This window comes from Oryzias latipes, chromosome 15 (assembly GCF_002234675.1).
Source record: "Oryzias latipes chromosome 15, ASM223467v1".
Taxonomy (NCBI): Eukaryota; Metazoa; Chordata; class Actinopteri; order Beloniformes; family Adrianichthyidae; genus Oryzias; species Oryzias latipes.
In genome coordinates, this window is record NC_019873.2 from 16,432,527 (window position 1) to 16,454,197 (window position 21,671).

Below are 21,671 nucleotides of genomic sequence, written 5' to 3' on the forward strand. Positions count from 1 at the left end.
TTTCGCTCGGTTGTCGGGCTGCTTTTTTGCTCAGAACATATTAGATGGTTGAAAAACATTTAGGCTATCCAGATATTAAGGGGAGGGGCGTATCAAACAAACAAAAGACTGTGATGTAGATGCTTTTGAAATGTTGTGTGATTTAAAACATGCAATATTTGTCCAATTTCACAGTTGCTATGAAAAAGTAGTTTCTATTTATAAAGTGTGAGGAAAACATACAGGTATGGCAGGATATGATTATTTGTTTTTTCACAATACAGTCATCCTTCGTTTATCACGGGAGTTGCGATATAAAATAACTTGTGATAGGCAAATCTGTAAAGTAGTCAGATTTAGATGTTTTTGGTTATAAAACCCCTCACTGCAGTCTTTATGCACTTTTCTCAGACGTAAACATTTTCAAACATTTCTCTCTTCTTTTAAACTCTCAAAATCCAACCTTTGTAGAAAAGTAATTCCAGTTTTATAGAATGACACCAAAGATCATCTTTGCAAACTGAACGGACTCTGCACAGGAGACGTGTCACTAAGGAGATTCATTGGCAATCAGGAACACAATGCTCTGTAAAAAATAAAAAACAAAATAAGTGCGACTGTGAGAGCCACGGGAGGTGAACCATGTTTTAGTGAGGGACTACTGTACAGAAGTTTATGTTATTTGTGCCAAATATCTACTGTATATTTTATGGAACAAAATGGGTTTTTTGCTGCTTTCATCACTACCAAATGTCTTAATGATGGAAACAAACCAGCACATAATAAACCCAGATAAATAGTTTCTTTATTTAATGTTCACTGTATCAATGTTGTCTCAAAAGATTGCTGTTGTTTTTTTTTTGTATACACCAGTGGTAATTTTACTGATTTCTGTTGCCTTTTCATTTGATCTCATAAACCTTTTAAAGTTTCCATCCTGTTGACCAGTTTTGCCTCTTTCTGGAAACGGGCTTTGGCAGCTACTGTCACACAAATGTTGCCAGTTTTGACTCAACAGATATTCTGTTGATGCGTTTTTCTAATAAATGAGTCGAATTTGGATCTCTTACAATGGCATTTCATAGATGAACAGTGGCTTGAGTCGAGGCCTTTGTATGTCAGGAATGATGGTTTGGAGCTGACTGCACTGGAGTGTCCACTGGATGCTGCAAAACTTGACACCTACTCCTTTAATTCATGTTTGTCACATCCTGCACATCTTCACAAATCATTCCTTCATTTATTTTTAGATTAAGTCTTGAGCTGCTAACTTTCTAAGGTCATTCATATTTGGCTTCCGTTGTGAATTTGAGACTGGAAACCAAACGAACACTGAAGTGTTTCCTCTTGTGTGTCAGTATGAGCAACAACAGATTGGATTCAGTTCTCTGAAAGTTTGGAGGTTTTCCCTGTTTTTGTGTGCTTGTTGAAAAAGAAAAGTACCTGAAAGTCACTTAACCTGGATAGTTTTTGGAACAGGCTCTGAACAATAAGTTGACTGCACAAACGTCCCTTATTACGCTTGTATCACAATGAAAGTCACGCTCGGGCGACCACAATGGAATCACGTCCCTGACGCCTCAAATATGCACAAACTCACTCAGACGCACCAATACTTTTTTTTTTTTTTTGCCTGCGAGAGCGTCAAGTGGCGGTCCAGAGTGCTCCTCACTTTAGGCTCTGTTTGGTATAATTGGCAGCTGATTAATCACAGCTAATTAAATGTAATGATAGAGAAAGGTGGCCAATTTTGTGCTAAATGGTCATAGTTAGGTAGGGGATTGTCAGGTGGCCAGGCCTATTACTGTGGCATGCATGTGTGTGTGATGGTAAAGGTTAGGTAGTATTGCGAAAGAGTGGTGATCCATTATGTGTTTTTGTGTTAGGGAGAGGGGTGTGTGTGGGAGGGCTAAGTGGCCAGGTGATTAGTGGAATTGGAGCATTAGGAATAGAGATGGAGAGGGTTTGTTAAGTGCAGGTGAGACGGGGTCTGCTTTTTCTTCTCCTGGTCGTGAATCTACGGATCAGAGGGAGAACCAAAGATGTTGCTGCATCCGAAGGTCACACAGGACTCTTGCCTTTGCTGCCACACACACCTCAATATGTGTGTGTGTGAATGTGTGTGTCTTTCAGGATCTTTCTGATAGTTTTAGCCGCTTAACACTTTTTCCATTTTCTTCCATCGTTTATTTCTGTGAACTCTTTCCATCGGTGTGCCGGATGCGTCAGTTATGTCCTTTTTTTATTTTAGAGGATTTGTTTTTTTCTTCTTCTTCTCAGATTAGGGAGATTTATTATGACAGATTCTGAATCCCAAACACATTTGTGTTTTGCAAGTAGTTGTGTAGCTTTGAGCCCCCAAGACTTTTCCAAGTAAAGCGAATCTGAGGCAGAAAGATGAAGCACTTGCAACGAGGCCTTAGTCTCTAAGAAGATTAGACAAACTGAGAGAGAGTGAGTGCTACACATTTTAATTTGTCCCTTTGGCTGCTTGGGTAAGAACATAATGCCTTTGCCTGGGACTGCCAAAGGGATGGGGAGGCAGGGGAAAAGACAGAGGAGGAGCTGGAGAGATTTGGAGGAAGAAGGGGGGATTGAGAGATGCAGGGATTGAAAAATTAAAGGATGACGACAGTTTCTTGCTCTCGTCTATCTCGTGGTGTACGCTGGGTGCCGATGAAAGAGGCCAGCGGGGATTGCACACTGTTGATCCTCACTCAGATTAACCAATGCTTTTCTTTTTACATTTTATTTTAGCCAGATTACCAGAAGAGAGCGAGAGTGAAATTTCTCAATCCTACTCTTATTCAGATTGTATCAAAGCCCCAAGAGGAGGATGAAATCCTGATCACTGTCATTCCACGATAATAATCATCTAGACACTGCACATATCAAAGTAAACCAGGGCTACATGAGCCGGCAGATCAATCTATGTCAGCCCTTATTGACAGCACAAATACTCTGCTGATCTGCATATCACTGGTGTCCTGAAAGTAAAAACAAATCTCTGGTAAATGGAAGCTGCTTCCAGTGTGAGCTTCAGTTTTCATCCATTTGCAACAGACCTGTATTTGAAAGCATTTGCAGATGTATCAACTGCAACTTTTTTAGAAAACATTGTCATTTTTAGGAAACTTTTAAATTCACTCCTAAATTATAGGGTTTTTTTTCTTTCCACTGAACTTTTTGGTTCATCCAAAGTACTCAAATTCTTTACCATCACCCTTGATTTATTTTATCGAAGTTGGGGAAAATTTCTCCAATAAAACTCAGTTCTTCCCTCTTTCCTTTTCAAGAAAAAGTCAATTTTTTAATGTCTTAATGCATTTTTTTTTTCATGTATTTAGCAGGTGCCATTATAGTTCTACCTTTAGCAATAGTTATTGCTTCTTACTGTTGGTTTGGAAATAAATATGTTCATCATAATCCCTTGCAACACAAAAGCATGTTATTGTTTAAGATATTGTAGATATTTTAAATACAACGTGACTTAAATCAGTGAAGATGAAAAATGGCGAAATAAACAAAATACTACAATTTTTTTTTTTAAATCCATCATGGTGGTGGCAGTTCTTGTCTTGTTCCAGTCTCAAAACATGTTTTCCTTTGCAGCTTTTGTGGTCTCATAAACACGAAGCGCCATTTGTGGTGGTTTTTGTGTTTGTTTTGCAGTGATGTTATTCAGAAGATGAAATGAGGCAGTCTGCTGGTGCTCGTGTGCTCTGGGACCATAATCCATCTGTGGCTTTAAACATAAAAAGACAAAAGCTTAAAGGGCCTAAAGAGCCTTTTGTAAACACATTTCCAAAACAAGTTTTGCATGTGTTTTTTCTATTGTCTTTATTAGGCTGTTATACAGTTTTTTGGATTTTTAAAAATGATTTTCAATTGTATTTACCACTAATTCAATTTCTGGTGTTTTGTGATTTCATTTTCACCATGTCTAAAAAAAAAAGCTCTTTTAATTTAAGAGAACATCTCATCAGAAGTTCCATTTAGTGAAGCTGTGGAAGCTTCATGTAGACTTAAAAAAAAATATATATATTATTCCAACGTTGTTATCAAATGAAACCGTTTCTCCTGTTTTGCGTTTTCAGACCCCAGGCTTGAGGGCGAAGCCTGGACGCCTGCAGTGGTATGCAGATAAATGCATTTTTAATAGCCAGGTAAAACACACACACACACTTATGCAACAGCATGCATATCACTGCAAATAATAATACAAATATTTGAATTTTCGTTGTTCGTTGGGTTTCTTCTGTTTAGATGGAGAACCTGGAGCAGATGGTGGAAATGACAGCTAAGCTGTTTGAGTGCGACAGAGATGAGATGTACAGTTACATCCTCAGGCTCTGCAGTGAGTTTCCGTCCCTCGTTTGCCATGTTTACTCTCCTAAGCTCGTATTAGACGCGACATCTTTGTTAAAGTCTCGTATTAATTCACAGGAGTGGTTGACAGCCCAGTTCCAGCTTTGTATAAGTGGAAGCAGCTAAACATTATGTCACTTTTTTTTATATTAAACAGCACGTTTTACAAAGTGATGGTCGATAACCTCACAGAGTTTGTTTTGTTAACATAATGTGGCTTTTTCAGGGTATTTTTTTATGACTATAGCCACATAGCTATACGTTAATATGTTCCTTCAACATAAAGCTCTGAAACCAGAGCTTTATGTTCTTTTTCCCCCATGTTTTGTGTCTCTTTATCTGTTGACCCTGAGCGTTCCTTCCTGTTGTCACTCTATAGCTTGCTTTATGTTTCTAAGTGTGTGATTGCTGCAGAGGAGAGCAGAGCTGATGAGTGTTGATGTCGACTCATCCCCCTCTTTCCTGGATGTTACTGTGTTTGATAAATGGCAGCACAGTATAAGGTCAATCAGTCGATCAGATTGACTCTTTGATTACCTTCTCTTTATCAGAAGTGACTTTAATCAGCAGGCTGGTGGGCTTTCCTTCAGCCATGTAAAACTGCAACTTTTAACTAAAAAAAGACTTTATTGACCAGGGTTTGTTTCTGGTGGATTTCAGAGGAAACAAACGACTGGCGGAAAGCTGAGGCCATATGGACGAAGATGCAGGAGGAGAACGTCATTCCCAGAGAGAGGACCCTACGTTTGCTGGCAGATATTTTAAAGAATAATGACCAGGAGGTGCCCTTTGATATGCCCGAGGTAAAAGCTTTTTTGCTTCCGGGAAAGAACTCCTGTTTGTATGGAAATCTGCTGGGGAAATCATAACTAAGTATAGACTTCAAAATGTTTTAGTTGGAGATGATTTTGAACTCTTACTTTTCAATGACATGATTTTTTAAAGATCTACCACTGATGCTGGAAATGTATGTATTTTATCTACGCTTGATGATCATTAATGCATCTAAGTTTCACAAAAGAGCACAAAACTTTATTAACTTATGCAAATCCTGCAGTTAGAAAAACTGCACAATTTTTGCAACATTCCAAAAACATTTATTTTTGGCTTGAATCAGAATCAGAAGTACTTTAATGATCCCACACAAGGGAAATGTGTGAATTTTTTAGAAACCTTTTATGTTCAGTAAGTTTTTATCGGGAGCGTCTGCATTCTGTTTTCTTCTAAAAAATAAAATAAATAAAAAAACGTTGCACACTCAAACGCTTAACCTCGTCCTTTGAAAATCAGAGGTAGGAAAAAAAAAGGTAAAAAGCAGCTCTCCACACAGCCCCCCCTCTCTGATGCACTTTAAGCCCCTGTTCATTACATGCAGAGCAAACAGGATTGAGGCTCTGATCTGAAGTGTAGTCAATCAGACTGGCTGGCTGGTGAAAGGAATTACAGCTTGATCTGTCTGTAAATCTGAAATGCCCAACTAATTTAGCCAGCAGCTAAATGCCACCATATGGCCGAGGCTTGCAGCTCAGCAGGACCAAAATTAAGTGAGATTCTGATTTTTTTTCTTCTGCAAATTAAGTACAGAAGCAGTAAACTGGATTTTGCTTAAACCTTGTTCTTTTCTGCTGCTCTGCTCCCTTTTTGTTGGCTTCACATGCTCCAGAACGGCAAAGCTTGATGAGACAGGAAGTGATTGCTCTTGCCTGAAGCGATGAACTCTGTGACCCCCCAGGGGCTCTTCAAATGACATCCCGTGCTCCAACACACCCACTTTCTTTTGCCCTTAGGGTGCCAAACCTAATTTGCCCCTAGCCAATACAGCTTAACCCCCTCCCCTCGGTGCTGCACGGGTGACCGGGCTTGATCAGGCCCTGCCCGCCTGGCATTATTCCACTGTGATATGCATGCTTGCATGCAGCAGCTCGTTGCCGACCGAGCGTGCTCTCAGAGCTGGTCATTGCTCTTTTGATGAAAACATCACACTGAGTTGGAGCATTGTTGCCTCTGTGTCATTTACAGATGTGGTACGAACAAGCTGCCCCCACCAAGTCCCCGCCAACCCCCCTCGCAGCAGAAAGTGGTGTTGATTTTAATGCCTGTTTGTTGGCCCTCTGCAAGAAGAACAAGACCAAAGGTAAGCAGCAGGCGGGCCTGGTGGTTCATAGAAGTACAGCTGAATTAATGAAAGACCCGTTTCTAAGTCTGATCAAACATACAGAAAAAAGGGGATTTACACTAAAAAGATCTGTCTTTTCATCTATCTTCTAAAACAGCAAAAGTTTAGACAAATACTGGCAGGTGTGTTTTTAAAGATTTGTTTTTAGATGGTGCCATTTGACTTCTCATCATTAACAGAAAATAATGTGAGACCAAACTGTTAGTTTGTCCTCAAATCTTAGCTTTGACCTTGTGTTTAACTATAGATATAGCTTTTTTATTTATTTATCCTGTGTGATTTCTATTTTTTTCCTGCAGAAGCTTTTGAAATGCTGAAAGACACTGAGAAAAGGGGTGTGGTGTTAAGCCCCTCCACCTTTGACCACCTGATCCGCACCTTGTTGTCTCAGGGATTCATCGAAGACGCCATGGTTGTAAAGAAAATGTAGGTTGTTGGTCATTTTTCTGGTTTTATGTAAAAAGAAAGTCGGAGAGCAAAAATAGAAAAGGAAGTAAAAGCTTGCAAAAATGATTTGAACTCTTGCCGGCTGTCTTTCAAGTCCATTCTGTTCCAACTGTTTGACGTCATTTTAAACTTTTAGCTACACCTTTTTGTTTTGTTCTCTTACAGTTCAAACTTCTATTTTTGAGAAGGTCTTAGAGCAGTTAATATATGTGAAATGTTCGGCCTCAGGCCGGACAGATGGCGCAGGGCTGTGTTTTGGTCCTGAACACGAAAAACACCAAGAGTCAACATGTCGTGTAGTTAATGCTCTGCCACTCCTGCCGTCGATCTCAGCTGGTCGCACCGGGGTCATATCAGGCTAAAACTCCTGCTCCTCGGTAGACACGAGGATTATAAAGTGATTGTGTATAACATCCTTAACCCTGCTGGATATGAACAATGGTCCATACTAAGCCCAGAGATACACACCCACTCGGATGTCCAGATTAGTTTTGATTTTCTGCGAAGAGGATGAATTTCTGCAGAAACATCAATCTTCTTCCAATTAGTGATGTATCCTTTAGCGTGGTGTTACTGCGGCCATATCGGGGCTTGAGCCTGGACACAAATGGATGGCAGGACAGAGGTATTACAGATGTAAGCTTAGCACAGAGCGGATCTTTTCTGCTATTTGTCTTTTTAGGTAATCTACTTTATCTCCTTTCGCCCCCTTTTTCTTTGTATCACTTTCTCTGTGCAGAGAAAAACACAGAACCATGGAAATAATAACATAATAGCACGCGCGTAGAGAGTGGTTGGAGTGACTAAACTGAACAGAAAAGGGAAAAAAAAAATGTAAAAACATCCATTACACTATCAGTCTCTTCCCCGTTTTCAGCTCTCTATGTGGTCCGCACTCTTTTATTACGAGAATAATCGTATCAATTTTAGAGCCGTGTTTGAACAAGCACAAGCCAATACAAGCGATAACCCATCTCCAGTCTCTGTTTGAATTGGTTTATGGCATCCCCGCCTGGATAAAAGCTTAGTTTATCTGTGCTCTTAATGAGAAGTGAAATGAGCTGAGAGGAGAGTTGGAAAAAAGCTGGAAAAGGGAAGGAAAGAACAGAGATAAAAGGAGCTGAACGGGGGGAAAAAAGGAGTAAACGAGAGGAGGGCTAGATTTAATCATGTATGGGGATAATGAAGACGCTATAGGCAATAATTTTCCACACATGTGTGTGAGTGGGTGTTTGTTTTGGGGTAATCTGTACTGAATTGAGCAGCGGGGTGCTTATGGTGAGATTAAGGGATTGAAAGAGTGATGATGAGAGTGAAAGGTGGAGGATAAATTCATTGGCTAGAAGTCGATGCTCCTAGAAGAAGAAGGTGAGAGGGGTGGTGCGTGCGTTGAGAGGACGGAGCGAAGGGGGCCCATGGAGATTTTCCTCCCACTTGATAAGAATAATTCCGACCCCCCACCGCTCAGTCTCCACGGCAATCATACGGCGACCCTGTTACTGCTGCAATCTCTGGCGTGACCCTTCACCAGCAGCTGCCGGATGCTGCTTGGCCTGGCGTCGCCGTGGCGATAAGGATTGCCAGCCTGCTGCTCAATTGAGTGGAAGGATTAATCTGGTTGCAGGGCTATAATAATGAATAAAGAAAAAGGCAGGAGCCAAGTTTGATTGAGGTTTTAGTGGCAAATAAATGAAAAAGAGGACGGATGACAGTATGTGGAGGAAGGAGCTGCCTGGTTTAGCCTCTAGCCCTCACGTCACAACACGCTGATATGCAAAAAAGCTTCAGAAATTTAACAACATCAGTCTACAGCTTGATGTCTGTATTATTTTCGGGTCACATCAGGCGCTTTATGCAAGACTCAGACTCGCTGCCAATCAGATTTGTTCCCATTGTCTTGCTTGTCTTATATCTTTCAGCTCATGTGTTTATCTGCTGTGTCTCTGTGGAGAACAGTGCTTTTCCAAATGTGATGCTTCGTAATAACACAAAATTTAAAGCCTTAAAGATGGCACAGAGGTTTTCAGTCATCGCAGATTATAAAGATTTATCCTTAATGGTACACCGCGGTATCGGCTTTAAACTTTGTAATAATGGACTTTCTTGTAGCGTTGCTCATTCACGGATCAAATCTATCATTTGTGCATGATCTAATATCAAGATGTCATATTATAAATAGATACATTTTTCCATTTTCATAGAAACTGCTCATCCCACATGGATTACATAGAACAGAAAAAAAAAAAAACACCATCTGAATATGAGCCATCCGTGCAAACGCATGCAAGGTTTATTTTTTTCCATTAGTTGTACAGATTATCTCACAATGAAATTGTGTGTTTTCAGTCAAAAACATTCGGATAAAAAATAACAACATGGCATGGTGGGTTGTGAATTAAGTTCTTAAAAAACAGTCATACATGGGTGCAATGATGTAGCATTTAAAATGTAAATATTTAACATGAAGCATTTCTTTGTCTTAGTCTGTTTTGCATCAAGAAAACAAGATTTAAAGGTGTCTGTTTTTACCAATGCAGACCCTTTTTTTATGCAGATTACCATGCAATGTTTCATTTAAATGACAATTTGGTTTTAAAACATTAAATTGTAAGTGAGTGAAGACAGGATACAACCTGGAAACATGACCACTACAACACAAGACCACATTTTCCTATATGACATTTTAGTTTTCTTTAAATAAAGACCCACTCGGATGAAAAATATGTTTTTGGTGCTTTAAACGTGTTCTTCTGACATTTTTTTATGAAGGAAATGTCTAAAACTGCCTTTATTACCTACTTTCTTTATTCAAATCATTGTGATACTGGAGCAGCCAAAAATGCAATTTGAAGAAGAGCTTAATTGTGATGTAGAAAATACGCTGGCATCTGGCTCAAAACTACATGACTGCATACATCCAATATTGCTCGCTATTTACGTTGCACCGCTAATGTTAGGTTGGGGTTGTGAGTGGCTGTAAGCTAGCGGGAGAGCATGTAAACTTATTGATGACGGGAAGGTTTGAGGTTAAAAGGGTTATTTAGCTTTCACACCTAAATCTTCTTCTTCCACTTTCGGCTTCTCCCATCAGGGGTCGCCACAGCGAACAAGTCGCATGGTAAATTTGGCAATGTTTTACGCCGGATGCCCTTCCTGACGCAACCTTCTCTAACCGGGCTTGGAACCGGCAGAGGTAGAGAAGGGAACAGGGAGCAGCCTGGAGTCGAACTCGGGTTTCACGGATGGAAGGCGCCGCAAACCAGCACGAGCTAAACTGGCCCACCTTTCACACCTAAATGTTTTGGGTCTAATAGTGAGGATGATGAAGGTTGACTCCACAGCCTGTTGTTCTTTCATCCATCTGCAGCTAAATTCATGTAAAAGTCTCAGGTAAAGTTGTAGCATCCGATTTTGTTTTCATGATGACAAACGCTCACACAACCAAGTTCTGATATGGGCTTTTCATGACTTTCTAGTTTGATTGACGTTTACCAATGCCTTAGATTTCTGACACAGAACTAAACTGCAGGATTATTGACTTTTTATTTCAAGATCGGAAATATTAGGTGAGTTTTTTTAGTATTTGCAAAGCTAAGTTTATCTGCTGTTTCCTCTATTGTTCCCAGTGACATAAAACCATTGACTGTGTCATTTAAAACTGGGCGGATCGCGTGTGAAGTCACATAGAAAATTACTTGCTTCCAGTTCCAACCAATTGAAGTCAATTCAGTCGACATTTTTCTGCGATATGTCCGTCGCCATGTTGGAACCAGACGTCATCACAAAGCCGTGATTGGTCCCTCTACACCAGGGGTCGGGAACCTATGGCTCGCGAGCCATATATGGCTCTTTTGATGGTCACATGTGGCTCGCAGACAAATCTTTAATTATAGTTTTTTTTTTTCATTAGACCAGTCCTTCTCGGGCGCGATGCGATGCCAGAGGCGCGCAGTAGTAGCAGTGCTTAGAGAGAGAAATCTGCGCCAGCGCTATCAGTTACTATTATCTATTATTTCACAGAGTTTGTACCAGCTGGAAACCTGTGAATTGCCGTGCCTAAAACTGCGCGCTCCCGTCTCTGAGAAAGAGCGCGCAGATGCGGGGACGGGATGTGTGAGGAAGAAAGCAGAGGGTGGGGGTGAGGGGTTGTGGGGACAGGCAGCAGGTGAATCGCGCAGGGATTGTAAAAACGTAAAACCCGCTTCCCGTCACTCACTGCAGCGTGTGAGTGTGTGTTTGGCTCCCCGTCTGCATGTGAGCAGTCTTTGTCACATCTACAGAACATTCAGACCTACGATCACGTTTAAAGTCTCAACGCCTGAACGAAGCAGAAACTCACCACGTATCAACCAGACTAGACCATCAGCAAAACTACCACGAGAAATACTCATCATTCATTAGCAACAGAATAACAATGTTATTAAAAAGAATCCACAGACTTATTGTACTTTAAAAATGTTGAAATTACACCAAATGCACACATTCATTTGTATATTTAGTTTTAAACAAATTGTCGCGGACTGAGTTGGATGGCTGTTGGGCCGCGTTAAAAGTTCTGGAGTTCATTGAACGCGTCAAGCAGAGATCTGATTGGCCCTCAGTTCTGTCGCTCAGCCTGTTGTTAGGTAGTTTGGACCAATGGGGTTCAGCTATGGGCCGAATAAGGGAAATGGGAGGGCGGGAGCGGGAGCAGGGGAATATAAAGTTGGGAGAAGCGCTCTCGTGTCGGCGGGAGAGATTCAGGAGTTGCTGAATTAATTGAACGGCGTTTGTTGCGGTCTGCAGTAATCGGAATAAAGAACTTTAAAAGAGGTTAAGTCTCCGTGCCTCAGTGTGGGGAAGGGACACTACATTATTGTATGGCTCTTTCGAAATTACATTTCAAAATATGTGGCATTTATGGCTCTCTTGGCCAAAAAGGTTCCCGACCCCTGCTCTACACGTTTATGCAACCACTCTCTCCAATCAGGAGTGAGCATGTTAGAAGGCCACACCCCGACCACTGTAAGCGGGCTCAGGAGAATCTGTCAAACACTTTGAACATTCAATGTGAGGCCACCTACTTTTATTGAGGCATCTGATTGGTCAGTTTAGAACTTAAACAACTTGGGCTACAGCAAAAAATATCATGAAAAAATTTTGAATTTGTAGGAACATGTGACTGAGTAATGGCTGTTTATTTCTCTATAGAAGTCTAGGGGATTTTGGCTTTTTGGAACCAGCGGGTACTTCCTATTTGGAACGCGAGGGGTGAAGGGAGACTCGGTCCAGTTCTCATACACTGTCGATGCAAGAAACTAAAATCTTTTTTTTTATTTCATTAGGGCCGAGTCTCAAGTTTCAGGCTTCCAGCTGAGCAACATTGCTAGCAGTTTGTTAGTCATCTCTCACAGCAAGAGAGGCCAAGCTAAAGGTGAGGATTGGGCATACTGGTAGGTGGGTGCAGCCAGGTTTTGAACCGACACTTGCTCTTACTCACTGTTTTCTTCTTTACAGAGGGTCTTGAAACGATGAAGGCGATGCTTCAATTAGACCACATTCCCTCCAACCTCGCCATCATCAGGTTGGTCCAGACCCTGGGTAGCCAAGGGGATGTTGCAGGGATCCAAGAGGTGCAGTCATTAATCAACAGCCTTGGAAGAAGTCCCAACCTGTCCTCCATGGTGTTTGTCAACAACACTGCCTTGGCACACATCAAAAAGTAAGGCAGACACATTTTTGTTCTTTTCTAATATCTGTTGATCAGAACTAGATGTGAATTGGACGTGATTTGGTAAAGGCCAGAAAAAATGCATGCACAGCTGCAGGCTGCATGTTCAAAACCGTATTTCTTTGGGAATCTTTTTATTCTATTGTGTAAACGCTCTTGGACACTCGTGACCATTTTAACGCAATGTGACAAGATGCAGGGTGACACACTTTTAAAGTAAAAGCTTACAGGGTGAGTGGGGCGTCGAAAACAAATAGGAAACACGTCTGTAATAGCATTATTCACGGACTCCTTTTAATGTCATGAAAACACCCATCGTCTCCTGATGCTGCGCGGCGCCTGAAAGAACTATGAACAAAATAATAAAATGCGGCTGGAAGGAAAGTTTACATGCGACCTGATTGCAGTCCCACCGCTCCACTTGCTGCATCGCCCATGCCAACTTAGAGGGACAGCAGGAAGTGAACAACGGCAAGCTGGTCTCACGCCCCATCAGCCATGGTACGCAGCCTGTCGTTTTGAACCCTGACCTCTGGGAGGAGCGCTCTGAGCGTCTCTGACACGTGCTTCCCCGCTGTATGTGAGTCGGGCTGACTGGTTAAGAGCTGCAGCGGAAAAGCGAGCGGGTCCGGAAAGCCGAGCACCACACTTAGAGGGGCCCATTGCTGAATAATTCAGACGGTCCCAGTCGTAACAATCAGCGGAGATATGTTCCCCCACCTCTGGACTCGCACACATACATGCAGAGTGAAGCGCACACGCCCCGCTTGTTAAATATTCATCACGACCGGTGACAGCGCAGTGGGCGCGGGGAGGGTAAAGTGTTAGCTGGGAGCCTTAGCTGCCAGATTGAGTAGTTGTAAGTTTTTGCTGCTTTTGTTTAACTTTGGAAAATCAGCACAAATAAATGTATTAGTGAAGTGATAGAAGTTACCACAAAAGAAAACAACAACAACAAAATCTCCAAAAGTCCACAAACAGCAACCAATGAAATTGTTGGAAACTTTTTCGTTTGTTTTCTAGTATTATACTTGTAATTAATATTTAATAATTGTACTTAATAATTAATAATTATACTATATATTTAATAAAACTCTAAAGGACGTTTCATTTTTAACCCCCTTTAAGTGCTATGTACTAATGAATGCACAGACGATTCAGGACCTCTGGCTGTTACATTCCAATAAACCCTCCACACCTTTCACATCTTTAACACCTCACACTTCTCATGAATAACTTTTTACAAGATGTATTTGTTAACTCTTTTGAGGGAAGAAGGTGACATGTATAGGAGGTTTGCTTTGTTTTGGTTTGTTGTAAATGTGTTTTGTGAGGTTATGGTCAGGTTGAAATCTCCATGAACCTTTTCTTTTTTGTCTATTTGAGCTTAGTTGGTGTGGAAAAGGCCAAACTGGTTTTGAAAAGTGAGATGAAAGTATGTTCCATCTTATTACTGAAACAATTAGATTACAGGATCACAATCTTTAAAAATGACTCATTTCTGTTTCCCATCAAACGTCACAGTTAGGACAGTGTGCAGTCAGGTAGGTTAAAACATCAGACTGGCCCTTCAGACTCCAGGGAAAATAAACAATAATAAAAATCTATCAGAAATGAGCATCTGCAATTCCATGCTAGATTATGAACAAATAGAAAATTTAGAAAATTACCTGATCATAAAAACTTTAGATAATTGATTAATTGAGTTGCTGAACGTGGGGATTCAGTGGGTGAGGTGCATTGTGGGAGTTCTTTACTGTTGATGCTCCTCACTGGTTCTCGTTGATATCGGATGAAGTTGTAGTTTGTTTCTGTATTTTGTTTTTTGTGTGTTTAAAGACGACACCGTTGGTGTGAGCTGGGTGTGACGGCACCACGCCGTCTTTCTGACAGTTCAGAGTCACTAATTAAATTCTATTTATTGAAACCACTTTACTTTTTTCATTTTGTTTTTATTTGAAGAGGTTCTAGCTGAGATGGAAATTTATTTTCTTTCCTTTTTTTTTTTTAAGTCTCCAGTTTTCTTAGATCGTGTTAAATTGCTTGATTCCACACATCTGTAGGGAAAGTTCTGATCTAATTCTCAAAGGTACTGATGAAGAAGCCTTTATCAATATTTGTTGTTGGGTGACATCATGTCCGTTCTTCCCCATCTTTCTCCTCAGCGGTGATGTGGATGCAGCAGTGGAGCTGCTGGATGGAATCTACACCAGTCCAAACAGCACAAACCCCAGCATAGCCTTCATCTTCAGAAAGCTCCTGGAGTCCGGCAACGACCACGCTTTAGACAAGCGTAAGATACACCCAGATTGGCTGAGTTTATCAGAGACATAAAACAACATTTTCTGAACTTTTGGATGCTGTGTTCCAGTGGGTGCCATGGTAGAGCGTCTAGCCAATCACTTTGCCTGCTACAGACCTGCTACAGATCTCTTCCTCCAGCTGCTGGATTTGGATAAAGTGGATGATGCCAAATTCATGCTGGCTGTGAGTAGAAGTGAAAGAGCAAAGACAAATGTGTAAAAGATTATTATTAAATCTAAAATACAACATAAGAATAACTGCAGGCTTTCCCTGGATCTGTGTGCGGCGTGACCCTCTTTATTTAGTAAACCAATTCAAAGTTAAATCCTGCTTTGATTTTATTTTTAAGTAAAAAATAATCTGCATCATATTTAGGTTTCTTTGGGTTTTGAAAAACCTCCACAAAACTGCTGTGGTAAATGAAAAAACCCTGACTGGATAAAATAAATGTTTGAATTAAAAGGTAATATCTGATGTATGAATGTTATTTCTGATTCCCAGTTTGAGATAGGAAAAATATTTATGCTTAAGTGATCAATCATCTGTCTTTATGCAGAAAACTGTCAATATATTATTAGTGCCTTGTTTACTTTTGTCGGAACACTAAACGTGTCTGAGAAAATATATTCCACCCCTTAAAAATATGAGATCCTCTAATTATGTTTACAATATGAATGACTTCAGGGAATTTGTGTCTCCCAAGGAGACACAAATTCTCCTTATGTTGCTTTTTGGATCATTCAATACTTTTACATATTTCCAGCTTTGCTCCAAATATGGCAAGATGATATTTTCAATGCACAAAGTAGAAAAAAAATGAAATTCTTGAAAAATATGTAATAAAATATTATAGTTGTATAGCATCAGTAAAAGCCTGCAGACCTTGAATCAAATGCTGATCTATTAACTCCTTTATGGTTTGGTAGGGTTTAATGTGTGCACTTTTTAAGCAACTTTGATCACTTTTGCCGTCTTCACAGAAAAATTCCCACTTACTCCAAAATAAGGATAGAAAAAATCCACCTAGGCCCTTGAGAGTCCATCACAACCCCCCCCCAGCCTAGGACCTCACTGCTGCCGAAGTTATTCCTCACCGGAGTGGATGGCGTATCTTTCCTGAGTCTGGAAGTCTCAAATTGGCCGCCTCCTCTTTCACTTATTTAACACAGTTCATACATTACAGCTCAATGACTTTGCATTGAGCCTGGGGACATAAATATGTAGCAATTAGATGTCTGAGAGTGGGACGATGGAGAGGACGGGGCTGCATGAGAGATGAAGAGTTCGTCCAAAAAAAAGACCTAAACATGATACTCTCGCTCACTGAGTGATTACTCCCCTTAATTATTCACTGAGATGTGACTAGAGTGCTCACTTACACAGTTACTGAATATTACGTACATTACGACTGAGCAAAATTCATAACTTTTTCAATATCAGCTGCAGAAATCTGCATTTTTCAGGTCATTTTATGGTCTTCATCAAGCCACAGGAGCAGCTGAACTAGACTAGAATCTGTGGAAATCTCACGATTTTCATCTGTCCTTCATCCCCCCCCAAACATCTTAATCTTTAAGCAGGGATGTCTGACCAACATGCATGTTAATGAACAGGTACATTACCTACTACTCCCGACTTGATAAATAATTAAGCAGCTGGGTATAACATGGTTATATCTCTGGTTATGCACACAGCCTTTTAGGAAAAGAAAAATGAGGATGGTTTAAAGATGATTGAGAGACGTTGGCTTCACCATCCAGTATTTAAACACAAGTAACCAGTTCCGGCCCAGACTCACACCAGTATTGTAAGGAAGGGGCTTGCTCCACGTTTTATTGCACATTTTCTGCACTGCTGCAGTTGGAACATCTCAACCGGACTTGCTTCAGATGGAGCAAAAGCATGCATGCAGCTGCAGGCCAAGGGGCTCATTTATCCAGGTGACATTGTCGTGAAGTTGAATCATGGCATCTGGACTTCAAATCTTCTCTCTTGAAATGATAGCTAGGTAATTGGCACTTTAATTGATCCCATGACAGCGAAATAGCTTCTTTTTTTTTTTAACCATAGCTCACTCTGTAGAAGAGGCAGATGCAACAAAAATAATCCCCTGTGCTTCTGTAGCGGCATTTCTTTGTTCCTGGTGACAACAGCTGATTGTGTAAACGATGGACCCGCAGATTGCAGGCATTCCACTGCACTCGCTACATGTAAAAAAATAAATAAAAAAAGGTCCATGTCCATCTAAAAAAGGATCAGCAACAAGAGAACAACAAAACACAAAAACAAGTGAGCTAGCATGGAGCTATAGTAACTGGTCTTTCCAAAGAGCTGAAAAACGGGGTTCAAATTGGTCAATGCAAACTATTCCTTCATCATAATGAGATCGATCAAGTGATCACGGTAAACATAAAAAGCAGCTCAGCAGCTACAAGAAACCAGTGCGTAAACATTAACATACAACCCAGAGTGTGCAGTCTGAGAGGTAATGAGGGAAGGTTTGTAAAGGTTCCTTGATTCGAAGGCAGACATTCAGATGTGAATTGAAAGTGGGCTGCAGGTTGTTCTGAAACATGGCTGTCTTTGTTGTTTAAAGTCTCAGTTGAAACTTTTCTTTTGCACAGCAAAAAAAAAAAAACAACGTAATTTCTCCTGATTTTCCACCTTCTCACTCCTTCCTCCAAGCTACTCTTCTTGGGTCACTGGAGGGTAGCGGCTCAGCCTCACCATCCCGTCATAAGTGAAGCAGCACCAAAACTCTGAAAAGCTTTTAAGTAGGCAAGTTGACTATAATGATGACAAGGCTATCGGGACAGAAGGAGGTGAGGTCGGTGGGGAGCGGGAGCGAAGGAGTCGGTCATTAAGAGGTGGTGAGGCGGGTGCTTTACAGTCTGCTACTGCTTACGCGTGTGTGGGATGGGATGCTAGGAAAAGGAAGAGGCCGTCGTCCCTGGATACGCAGGGCTTTTAGGCTGTGTGTGAGAGGAGCTGGGGAGACGATGGGTCCGCTCTGCGGTGGTGTCATCTTTTGGGAGCACAAGACGCGACATGGGGGGTGGAAAAAAAAGTACAGGAAAGAGGGAGCGAAAGCAATGGAGGAAGTCACTAAGAGTGAAGTGGTATGATGGGGTCTAATTGTGCTAAAGCCGTTCTAAGTGACTCGGCGTGTGTGACGGAGGTCAAAGCCTTGGAGGCCGAGCACTGTTCAGTCAGGGAGAAACGCTGGTCATGTCACTTCATCATATGTTCCACATATGGTTCTACTCTTCTTTTATTTTTTTTGCCAGATTGTTTTAATTTAACTTGAAAAGGTGGTTATAATCCTAGAAATACTTTCACATCCACACTGGAAGGAAAACTCACAATTTTGTTGGCAAAAGTGTACAAAAAAAGAAGTGGTCATAATTCTGTCTAAACCTGAGCGTAATCCAGTCAGTGTGTGGCTGTGCTCCACTTTGCTGAAGTTGAACTCTTCCTGACCTGAGCAAACATTTGGAATGACTGCAAATACTCACTCATCTTTCTTTTCTTGCTTTTTGCTTTGGTCATGCAGCGCTGTAACGCCTTGGCTGAACAGAAGGACATCTTGTTGTCTTTTGTGTCTCAAAAGGCCCAAAGTCCAGGACAGGTAAGGTCATACCTGTCTTTTTTCTCTTTAATATCAGTATTTTGAAGACATAATTTATGTTCAGTACTATTGGGTACCTCTGATCTGCACTGTAAGTAAAAAAAGACTCATAGCTAAAGCTGCACAATACATTTTACACAACAATAAAATAGGAAAAAATCTTTGATTTGTAAAGGCTTCTCTTCATAGCTCCATCAGTGACCTAGTCAGGCTTTTCTTTGTTTTTAAATCAATACTTTCTAAAAAGCTGCTTTTTTTAAGTTTTGTTTATAAAAAATCGTATTGCCTTTCAAAGCTTAATGAGACCTATAAACAGAAATGTTGTTTTTACAAGCAAACATTTCTCAAAATAGTATCTTTTTGGGAGAATATTGCAACTTCTTTTTTGCTCAGACGACAACAGATCGTGTTTCAATCTGGCCACATCATTTTCCACAAAGAAGATTTCTCTCAATAAAGTTTCCTTTTTTCTGAATGAAAATAATTTATCTTTTAAGGAGATTATTATTTAAAAAACACATTTTTTATACATTTTGTCCCATCAAAATATAGGGCTTAACAATAAAGAATAATGTGCATTGATGATCTCAAAGAAAAAGAAAATATTTCAAATATCTATTGGTTAAATAAATGTTTGCATCATTCAAAAAGTAAACCCACCTACCCAAAATAAATGCTTACATTTATGAAGGATCTTGCTTAGATAATCACAAACTGAATGGTTGGTTTTAATTGGATCAAATTAATTTTAAAGCACGATGCCTTTGATTGTAAAGCTTATCAAGTGTTGTAAAGTTTCCAGTTTTATACAAAACTTAACTGGAAAGTCACATTTAAGATTCAAACTTCAGTTCTGCCAGATGTTGTTCTTGCTTTTATTTCGGAATATTTCCTCATGTTTGTGCACAGATTGGGAAGATCCAGAACCTGCTGAGTTTGGTTCCTGACTTTGCAGAGAAGAAGGTCGTGTACGCGTACCTGATGAAGTGTCACGGTAAGAAATCCGCCGGCAGCTTGCTGCTCTTTAACCATGCAGCGGGCGGAGGAGCGAGGATGTGAAAGACGGTCCGTGTCAGGGGAACACGTGTCCTCTAATGAGTTAGTTGTTCTGGCTAGCCTTGCATGTTAATCTCAACACTTTCTACTACTCAGCTTTTAACTTCACACTTTTTTTCCCCCTCCATATCTGCTTTTTCGTTGTTGTTTTTTTTCTTCTCCATCTCCATTTTTCTGTATCCTCGCCTGCTGCGGTACCCTGCAGATGAGAGGACATGACTATTTAAGCACTATTAGCTGGTTGGCTGACCAGGGCAGCCTAAGAAGGAGAAAAATCATCAAGCTGTTGTAGTTTTTCCTTCCCCTCCTGAATAGGGGTGCATTAACCGTTGGTTTTGTCACGCTAAAATCATTTCACTCTATTTAAAGAAGTGGAAGCATTGACTGTAAATAATACAAAGATATTTTTTTTTAATGCCTCTTTTATTTGCCTTGTCATGTTTGGTTGAGTTGGTTGTCATTTTTGTCACATCTGGCAGTTCTGGATAAGGACTTGACGTCAGCCAAGGCTTTGCATGAGCAGATGATGAGAGAGGGGGTCACCGTCGATGAGCTGTCACTCAAACGGCTGGCAAGGCTGTACAGCGAAGCAGGAGAGACGGCGCCCTTCCCTGAACCCCCTGTGAGTTTATTACACACACATGTTACCCAACTAACAAACTGTTAATTCAATTAAAGAAACAAATAAACTTTTATTAAGCTTAAGCTTTGAAAATATATTTAAAACAACTAATCCAACTAGTATGACTTTTTCTATCAGTTAAATTTAATAATTATCAACATTTTTCAGCAAAAAAAAACGTTTAAAAAAGTCAAAACTACTTTTTTATTTTAAAAATAAACAAAAAGACAAAAGTTATTGTATCTATAACCTTTACACATCAGCAGTTTTTTTAAACATGCTAATAAAACAAAAACTAAGCTTTAATTCTGCTGTTTGAGGCTTTGTGAACAATTTTGTCTTTTTTTTGTAGTTTTTTAGGTATTTTTTTTACTTATCATAGATGAAAGAAGAAATATCAAATATAATATAGAAACCTCAAATATAATATATTTGACTTTGGTTCATCATTGCTACTGTTAATCATTTCTCAACATGTTAATGTGCCACTCCCATCATCTTGTGATTTATTGTAAAAGCGTTCCCAATCATTTTTTATTTTATTTATAATTTTGCCATTTTTGGCCAAAATCCAAAAACCTGGGTTGTTTTCTGGGACATAGTTTCTGCAGAGCGGCAGGAGTTCATCAGAAATTTGCCTCAGACTTGAGGGCAGAACTGTTGAGGCCTCCTTCCCTCAACCCTCCTCCCTCTTCCCGTCACCCATAACTGAGTTCTCTGGTTACGTGTTTTCTCCCTCTAGCTTACAGCCCCTCACAACCCCAACCTAAGATAAGCGGTTTAACAAAAATGGCGAGCAAGATTCAAGCTGTCCAGCCGCACACTTTTGAGTCGGATGCCAGTTCAGACAAGGAAAACAAAGATGCACATGGATCTATTTGTCTATAAGTGGATGCATCAGAATGAAATGGAGCAGAGAGCTTGAGACCTGCCCAATGTATTTTTTACCTCATAAATAAGCTAGTTTTCAAACTGTATTTTCTATTTACCGCAACTTAATTTTCTTTATATATGTCCTCCATCAGAAAGATGTTAGAAAAGCAATGTTCATCTGAAATGGGTTTTTAAAATGAAGACATGTGAGACTCGCCTTCAAAAGTCCTGTCTTTAGAGAAACACAAGATATTGAGTTCATTAAACAAGGTTTAAAGTTTACAGAAAGGAATCTGGTGTTTGCATGTAACCCCAGAATCTCTTTCAGAGCTGTATGATTGCTTGCACATGCTCTGTTTGGCAGGTTTTTCCCTATAAAAGTTATTTTCCCTAAATTCTTAATGAATGTCTGTTACAAGCTTTCAGCAAATTTTCATATAAAGCCACCTTAATGCATTTAAAAAGCACTCATATTTTACAATTTTATTCCCAAAAACTGATGTGATAA

At 40.3% G+C, this 21,671-nt stretch overlaps 1 protein-coding gene across 1 annotated transcript in view; it reads left to right on the plus strand.

Moving 5' to 3' along the window:
• Window positions 1-21,671, plus strand: part of lrpprc (leucine rich pentatricopeptide repeat containing) — a 53,227-nt gene that overhangs the window by 29,375 nt on the left and 2,181 nt on the right. Inside the window, exons 26-37 of the mRNA XM_011484310.3 lie at window positions 4,077-4,145; window positions 4,246-4,336; window positions 5,008-5,150; window positions 6,367-6,481; window positions 6,823-6,949; window positions 12,295-12,383; window positions 12,467-12,671; window positions 14,846-14,973; window positions 15,052-15,167; window positions 18,538-18,612; window positions 19,522-19,606; window positions 20,148-20,290. Coding sequence (XP_011482612.1) covers window positions 4,077-4,145; window positions 4,246-4,336; window positions 5,008-5,150; window positions 6,367-6,481; window positions 6,823-6,949; window positions 12,295-12,383; window positions 12,467-12,671; window positions 14,846-14,973; window positions 15,052-15,167; window positions 18,538-18,612; window positions 19,522-19,606; window positions 20,148-20,290 — 1,386 coding nt within the window. The remainder of the gene's footprint in view (window positions 1-4,076; window positions 4,146-4,245; window positions 4,337-5,007; window positions 5,151-6,366; window positions 6,482-6,822; window positions 6,950-12,294; window positions 12,384-12,466; window positions 12,672-14,845; window positions 14,974-15,051; window positions 15,168-18,537; window positions 18,613-19,521; window positions 19,607-20,147; window positions 20,291-21,671) is intronic.